At 35.2% G+C, this 8,997-nt stretch overlaps 1 protein-coding gene across 1 annotated transcript; it reads left to right on the top strand.

The window, feature by feature from the left end:
• The first annotated feature begins 954 nt into the window (after positions 1–954).
• Positions 955–6,805, top strand: LOC124935261. The gene is made up of 3 exons (XM_047475706.1): positions 955–1,039; positions 6,139–6,359; positions 6,440–6,805. The coding sequence occupies exons 1-3, from the start codon at positions 955–957 to the stop codon at positions 6,803–6,805; spliced, it is 672 nt and encodes a 223-aa protein (XP_047331662.1).
• The last annotated feature ends 2,192 nt before the right edge of the window (positions 6,806–8,997 follow it).

Here is an 8,997-nt window from a genome sequence, read left to right as displayed (position 1 = left end):
AGAGGCAAGCTCCGCATGGATTCGTCAAGAAGGGCAGCTCCGATGTTCAATTAACTAAACAAAATTAATTGATGTGTTTTAGGTTAGCAGTATTGCTGTGTTTGCCAGTATGATTACGCCGGAAAACCATCATTCAAAAACTTTCTTTTGAGCTGCAAGGAACATTCTTCTTGTTTTTTTCTCTATTGATCAAATTAGCTACATATATCGTTTCTACACCTTACTGTCTCTGGCTGATCAGTCAATGCTGAATCATCCCACCTCGTAACCAAACTCCAACCGTCTAATCTCCAAGACATCTATATGCTATCTTTCAGTTACTTGAAACATTTTGCAGTTTTCATCTCTTCTACCGCAGTAACGAAGCATGTTACCGCAATCTGATGGAAAATGAGGTTTACGGCGAGAATGACGATTACGACGACCAATCTCGACCTCCTTCGATACAATGTTAAATGAGATGGGAAACTGTTAGCTGTTAGTTAAGAAATTGGGGAGGAAACTGTGACTGTCCGTTTGATGATGAGATGAAAGAGATGCAATCGGCCGGAATCGTCTAGCCAGGAAACGAGAGAAGAGTGATTTTTACTAAAGAAATTCAAATGAAAGAGGGTGAGAAATTTTGAACATACCACATAGATGATGTATTGATTAAAAAAATAATATAAAATCCTAGTCATCAAATCACGTGTCAAAAACTAACGTTGTTAATTGTTTTTCCGTTAGGAGGATAAATATGACACATTTTCTCAAGTTTGTATACATAAATAAAATTTTACAACTTTATAAACAAATTGACATTCTTCCCTTCATATAAGCAAAACCACCGGCATCCACCGTTTTATATAACCAAACAAGACTCTCTCAGCTGCTTATTTATCCGGCCTACCCTTCTTTTTGAATCCGCCTTAGCTTAATTCATATGCAGAAAAACTTATTGCTCTGACAAAAAAAATGGCTGCAAAATTGAGTATGAAGCTTCTTGTTGACAGAGAAAATAAGAAAGTATTGTTTGCTGAAGCAGAAAAAGATGTGTTGGGTCAGCTCATTTGGCATCTGGGCCTAACAAATTAATAAAGCCTCCATTATGGCATATTTAATTAAGGGAAAAAAATACAGCAGTTTTTGGGTTGTTTTTCTCTCTCCCTCTTCCAGCAGTTCTTCCTCCATTGAAGCATCAATTCCTCCATTGAAGTAGCAGGTTCTTCTTCTGATTTCTTTTATCTCTTCTCCATTTGGTTAGCCATCTTTAGTGATGATGATAATGTATGTGAATGAGAAGTTAGGATGAGGTTAATTGATAACATTTGTTAGATTACCTCTAGGCTTGTATTGAACTACATTGTATACCCATTTGATATTGTGGATGATTTAAGTGGCCGAAGTGTCCCGTGGTTTTTACCTAATTTAGGTTTTCCACGTAAAATCTTGGTGTCCTGCTCTCTGTTTCTTTGATTGTTTGATGCTCAATTGTTTTGGCTGCCTATTTGATTACACAAAAGGGAAAAAGAATTGTTAGGCCTTGTTGTAGCTTGTTTATTTCTGAATTGCTAAACAGGTGCTATTATTCGATTTCAACAAGTGGTATCAGAGCTGAGGTCGTTTGGTGGTGATTCTTGTATAATTCAAATGGAAGAATCGTTGAGTAGTAATGGAACGCTGATCAAACTCACTGCTACCAATTACACAATCTGGAAGTCACGAATGGAGGACTTATTGTGTAATTATGATTACGAAGACACTATTTTGGGTGATAAAGGAAAACCAAAGGCTATGACAGATGCAGATTGTAAGAAGTTGAACAGAAAGGCAGTTGGTAAAATTAGGCAATGGGTTGACAACAGTGTGTATCAGCATGTGGCTACTGAAGTTAATGCTTATAAGGTGTGGACTATTTTGAGTGAACTGTATGAGAAGAACAACACTCAAAACAGAGTATTTCTATTTAAGAAGCTTTTCTCGTTGAAATATCAAGATGGGTCTTCTATGTCTGAGCATCTAAATGCTTTTCAGGGGATTTTAAATGAGTTGACTACGATAGGAATGAAATTTGATGATGAGCTTCATTGTGTTTTATTAATTCTCTGCCTGATAGTTGGGAAACACTTGTGGTTTCAATTACCAATTATGTTCCACAAGGTAAGCTCACTTTGAAAATTATGAAAGAGAGCGTGCTAAATGAAGAGGTTAGAAGAAAAGAATAGGGCTTCTCGACTCCAAGTCAGGTGTTCGTGAGTGAGAAAAGGGGTAGAAGTAAAAGTAAAACTCCAAAGAATCGTAGTGGCAGTTCAGACAGATCACGGGGAACATCCAACTCGAGAAAAGAGATTACATGTTATCATTGTGGCAAGCCAGGACAAAAGAAGTATCGGTGCATATCTTTGAAGCGGGAACAAAAGGAGAATAAGCAAGATGGACGTAGTAAGGTTGCAGATGTGGGTGGTAACGACATCGATATTGTTTACGATAATGATAGTATCAACCTTGTTTCTCAAGATACACAATGAGTGGTAGACTTAGGTGCTTCTTATCATGTCACCAATCGTTGTGATATATTTGTTTCTTACACTAGTGGACAGTTTGGTTCAGTGACGTTGGGAAACTATGTTACGTGTAAGATTGTTGGAAAAGGAGATGTCTGTTTGGATACTAACACTTCATGCAAGCTACTTTTGAAGAATGTTCGACATGTTCCTGATATTCAGATGAATTTGATCTCTACTGGTATTCTTGATGATGAGGGCTATCATAGTTACTTTGGTGAAGGAAAATGGAAACTCACTAAGGGTCTTTGGTGATAGCTAAAGGAAAGAAGGTCGGTTCTCTTTATGTGACAGAGACTAAGTCTTACGGGGGAGAAGCAAATGCAGTTAATGATTGTTCAGCACAGCTTTGGCATAAGAGACTTGCTCACTTAAGTCAGAATGGCATGCAAGTTCTCTCCAAGACAATCGATCTCCAGGGCTTAAAGTCCACAGATTTGAAGACATGCACAGATTGCTTAGTTGGTAAGCAACATAGAGTTTCCTTCAAAAGTTTCTCTCCATCTAGGAAGCCCAATACCCTAGATATGGTTCACACAGACATATGTTTTATGGATTCCTTGACTTTAGGTGGTGCTCATTTATACATCACTTTTATCGATGATCGCTCAAGGAAGGTGTGGGCATATTGCTTGAAGACTAAGGATCAAGCATTGGATTACTTCAAGTTGTTTCATACTGAAGTGGAGAGAGAAACTGGGAAGAAGTTGAAATGTGTTCGTTCGGACAATAGTGGCGAATACAGAGGACCATTTGTGGAATACTATAAAAGTCATGGGATCAAGCTTTTGAAGACTGTGCCAAAAACACCTCAACAGAATGGAGTTGCATAGAGGATGAGCAGGTCTATCAATGAGAGAATTTTGTGTATGTTGTCTCATGCTAAGTTACCAAAATCTTTTTGGGGAGAGGCAATGAAGACAGCGGTTCATCTGATAAACCTTTCACCCTCAACTCCTTTAGATGGTGACGTTCCAGAAAGAGTTTGGAGAGGTAAAGACCTCTCTTATGATCACTTGAGAGTTTTTGGTTATAAAGTGTTTGTTCATGTTCCTCGAGATGAGAGAGCTAAGCTTGATAGAAAGACGAGACAGTGTATCTTTATTGGATATGGTCACGGAGAATTTGGGTACCGATGTTGGGATCTGGTTAACAAGAAACTCATTAGAAGTAAAGATGTGGTATTCTTTGAAGATCAGACCATTGAAGACTTTGAGAAAAAAGAAAAGCCGAAGTCTACAGAGAATAAATTGTTTGACAATGGTAGGATTCGTACACTACAATCATAGCCCAATGATGTGGAAAATGCCCAAGTTGAGGTTGATGAGACTCCTCTAGTTAATGTTGAGCCAACAGAGGAAGCTGAAAAAGATGATGATAGTTCTCTAGAGGCACCTGATGATCAACATATTAGAAGATCTAGTAGGCAGCGACAACCTTCTAATAGGTATCCTCCCAATGAGTATGTGATGTTGACTGACGGGGGAGAACCAGAAACCTATCAAGAAATATTGTCTCATGAAAACAAGAACAAGTGGTCAGTGGCAATGCAAGAAGAGATAAATTTCTTGCAATAGAACGAGACTTATGACTTGGTGAAACTTCCAAAAGGAAAGAAGACTTTGAAGAACAAGTGGGTATTCAAGTTGAAGCACCAAGAGAATAGCTCACAACCTCGATACAAAGCAAGATTGGTTGTGAAGGGCTTTGGACAGAAAAAGGGAATTGATTTTGAAGAGATCTTCTCACCGGTTGTGAAGAGGTCATCCATCAGAGTTGTGTTAGCATTGACTGCTAGTCAAGATTTGGAAATTGAACAACTGGATGTGAAGACTGCATTTCTCCATGGTGACTTGGAGGAAGAGATCTATATGGAACAACCTGAGGGTTTCAAAGTTAAAGGTAAAGAAGATCTTGTCTGCAGGTTGAGGAAAAGCTTGTATGGGCTCAAGCAAGCGCCTAGACAATGGTACAGGAAATTTGACTCCTTCATGGAAGCAAATGGGTATAGTAAGACTACTTCTGATCATTGTGTTTTCATCAAGAGATATGGTGTTGATGATTATGTTATTCTTCTGCTCTATGTTGATGATATGCTGATTGTTGGGCAAGATATTGCGAAAATTGAGAAGCTCAAAAGGGATTTGAACAAGTCTTTTGCGATGAAGGATTTGGGTTCAGTGAAGCAGATCCTAGGCATGGAAATCACAAGAGACAGAAATAACAGAACACTTTGACTATCACATGAGAAGTACATTGAGAAGGCACTTGAGAGGTTTGCAATGAAAAATACAAAATTGGTTTCAGTTCCACTTGCAGGTCATTTCAAGTTGAGTTCTAAACAATGTCCTACAAGTAAGAAAGAGAAAGATAAAATGAAGAATGTACCTTATGCCTCTACAGTTGGTAGTCTTATGTATGCCATGGTATGTACAAGACCGGACATAGCACACGCAGTTGGTGTTGTTAGCCGGTATCTCTCCAACCCTGGAGAAGAATATTGGTTGCTTGTTAAGTGGATTCTCAGATATCTTCGAGACTCTTCGAAAACATGTTTATGTTTCGGAAGTGATACTCCTATTTTGGAAGGTTTTACAGATTCTGATATGTCGGGTGATGTTGATTCAAGAAAATCTGTATCAGGTTTTTTGGTTACCTTTGCAGGTGGTGCTGTTTCGTGGCAGTCAAGGTTACAAAAGTGTGTTGCTTTGTCTACTACAGAAGCTGAGTATATTGCAGCTACTGAGACATGTAAAGAGGTGTTATGGATGAAGAAGTTCCTACAAGAGTTGGGCCAAAAACAAGAGAAGTTTACATTGTTTTGCGACAATCAAAGTGTCATTCATCTCTCAAAGAATTCAGCTTTTCATTCGAGATCCAAACACATCGACGTGAGATAACATTGGATACGTGATGTGCTTGAGGCAAAAGAGCTGAACTTGGAGAAGATTCATACAAGTGAGAATGGTGCTGATATGTTTACGAAATCCTTGCCTAAGGACAAGTTTGAAGATTGTCGGGAGAGAGCGGGTTTATTGGAGCCCGCGAAGTTGCGCTGACGGGGGAGATTTGTTGGGTCAGCTCATTTGGCAGCTGGGCCTAACAAATTAATAAAGCTCATTAGGGCATATTTAATTAAGGGAAAAAAAAACACAGCAGTTTTTGGGTTGTTTTTCTCTCTCCCTTTTCCAGCAGTTCTTCCTCCATTGAAGCAGCAATTCCTCCATTGAAGTAGCAGGTTCTTCTTCTGATTTCTTTTATCTCTTTTCCATTTGGTTAGCCATCTTTAGTGATGATGATAATGTATGTGAATGACAAGTTAGGATGAGGTCAATTGATAACATTTGTTAGATTACCTCTAGGCTTGTATTGAACTACATTGTATACTCATTTGATATAGTAGATGATTTAAGTGGCCGAAGTGTCCCGTGGTTTTTACCTAATTTGGGTTTTCCACGTAAAATCTTGGTGTTCTGCTCTCTGTTTCTTTGATTGTTTGATACTCAATTGTTTTGGCTGCCTATTTGATTACACAAAAGGGAAAAAGAATTGTTAGGCCTTGTTGTAGCTTGTTTATTTCTGAATTGCTAATCAGGTGCTATTATTCGATTTCAACAACAAGATGTAATAGATTTGCTCTTCAACCTTCTTTCTCTACCACTTGCAACAGTCATAAATCTCCTCTCCAACTCCAAGAATGGCATGGTCGGAGCTTTGAATAACCTTTACAAGAGTGTTGAGAATCTGGATAAGGCGTACATTCAACCGAATCAGAATAAGGACACACCTCTAAAGCCCATTCCTCCCCTCTCTGAGGTTAATTCTATTCTATGATGTTTGAATGGTTTGTGTTTGTTAATTTCACCACATTAATGTAAGTTCTTTGAAAATTCTAGGCACATTTGTTGCTGCCAGACACTGTTCCAACTCCATGCAATGCCAGTGTTATATTCTATAAATGTCCCAAGTTGTGTAATGATGGTTATTTTGTTAAAGATCCGAACCTCGATTGTCGGAACTGCAATACCAAAATGAGCTTACTTGATGTTCCTGATGAGAATAAGGCGGCAGTTGGTGCAGTAGAGACTGTGGAAGGTGGTGGTGGTGGGTTTGTGAAGGATACGATGACATACATGATTTTGGATGATTTGGTGATCAAACCTATGTCCACCATTTCTTGCATTTGTTTGATAAACCAGTTCAATGTCAAAGATATTGGAAATCTTAAAAAAAAGGGGTTGATTTCGGTATGGATGAGGTAACTGACAATTATTCCTAGTTATATAAATTTTAAAATCTTTGAGTATTTGGAGATTGTAATAATTTTTTTTTGGTTTATTGGAATTTAGGGTTTGAAGATACTCGAAGCTTTGCTCAAAGGAAAAGAAGTGTTTACAAGTGTTTTTATTTAAATGTGTTTCTTAAAAGGATATGTCTATTAAAACTATGTTCTATTTCAATATGTAGTTTATTTCAGTTAAAATTCAAAAATTATCTTATGTTTTTGTAAGATTTTGTGTTCATTTTGTTAAGATGTTATTTTTGCGGATAATTAATTATCTTTTCTGAAATATTACTTGTTTGTGTTTTGTTTTCATATTTTCATATCTTGTAATGTTTTTATATTGTATGCAATCAAAGCCAAATTAATTAAAAAAAAAAATAAAAGTTGAATGACCAAATGACCATTGCACCCTAAAAAAATGAAAGTGTGCCAGTGTTGAAGTTCAAAATTAGTTTTCAGCTGTAAATTTGAGAATTTCTCTTAATTGAAATGAAAGAACATGTTTGATTTGTATAAATTATTGTGAGATATTAATAGGAATAGGAGATCAACCATCAGTTGATGAGTTTCATTTTTGTTTTATTAAAATAAGTTAGACATTTTAAAATATTTTTTTTAACATATTTTTACTTGAATCTATAAAATAAGTTAATACAAAAATGTTTATCAAATCGATCTATATTAAATAAGATTGTTTGTTATATCAAAGAAAATTATAAGTTATTTTTCCCTGCCTCAATTTTGTGGTTATAAAGTTTAAACTGTAGATTAATTTGAAACCTCCGAATTAACTATGACCAGCTCAGAAAAAAGTTTATAATAATAAAATAATTGTATAAAAAAACTATTTGAAAATGGTTGCTTATTTCAGTTAAACAATCAGCACACGTAACACTGTACCCGATGAGCGCATGCCATGAACAGTAGAAACCAAGCTTCTGGTAACACTTCTCTACACGTAACACTGTACTTGATTAGGTTATTCCATGATTATACTTAACTTATTTCGTTTATTATATTCAATTTATTTGTTTCAGTCTATCCAGTCAAAAGAGGTAAAAAAAACAAACAAAAAAACGCTCATCTTATAAGTCTCATTACTCAGTAGATGTTAATCATGTTATTATTGGTAAAGTTTAATGATATTTGCTATTCAATTAATAAATATAATGCATCTTATTAAGTTCTTATATATAAATAATATATTTCGAATTAATATCAAAATTTAACACACTCTTCATACTTAAATATCGACGTATTCATAGTATATAATTCCTATCATTTAGAAAAGAGACTTGAAAATATATTCATATATATATATATATATATATATATATATATATATTAAAAATACTAAATATATATATAAAAAAAAAGGTTAATTATCCATGCAAATGCATGATGTGTGGGGAAAAACATAATTTTATTTAATAAAAAATGTTACAAGTTCAAACAAGAAATGTCTTTAGTGAATATAAAAGGGACATTATGAATGCATATAATGCATAAAAAATAAGATTTTATTTCTCAAAAAGTCTAACTGTACATGTATTTTATGGGGAAAAATATGGTGAGTTATCAAACATTAATTAAAATGGTTAACGGATAATTAATTAGTTATGTGATTCCTCTCGTTTAAGGATAACAATTTAAAGTCGCTCCGAAAAAACCGAACCGAATTATCCCGTTTGGGACAGTTTTTTCCGAAACCGAACATGGATGGAGCAGGGATGGTATTTGTGTCCCTCGTCCAGTCTCGTCCAGTCCCGTCCCGCCCCGATCTCACCTCAATTATGCCCAAAATACTATAAAACATAATTAATTATATTAAATCACTAATATATTTATTTATTAACTATATTTTATAAGACTTGTAAATTTATTTTTTTATAATAATATAAAATTTTAATATATTACAACATATATTATATTAAAAAAATTGTTTATATAATAGTAGTTTATAATTTTTTATTTTTTTAAATATTTTATTATTGGTGTTCCGCTGGAATCTTCTAAATCGAACAAAACTGAACAGGGTGGAATGGTATTAAAAAATTCTCCGAAATAAAAACAGGATGGGGATGATAAAAAATGGAAAAAAGTTGGATGTGTATATAATGAGAAGACCTTAAGCATTCAAAAGAAAGACAAATATTAAGTAGAAGGATA

This window comes from Impatiens glandulifera, chromosome 4 (assembly GCF_907164915.1).
Source record: "Impatiens glandulifera chromosome 4, dImpGla2.1, whole genome shotgun sequence".
In the NCBI taxonomy this organism is placed as follows: Eukaryota; Viridiplantae; Streptophyta; class Magnoliopsida; order Ericales; family Balsaminaceae; genus Impatiens; species Impatiens glandulifera.
This window is presented reverse-complemented; position numbering and strand designations above follow the sequence as displayed.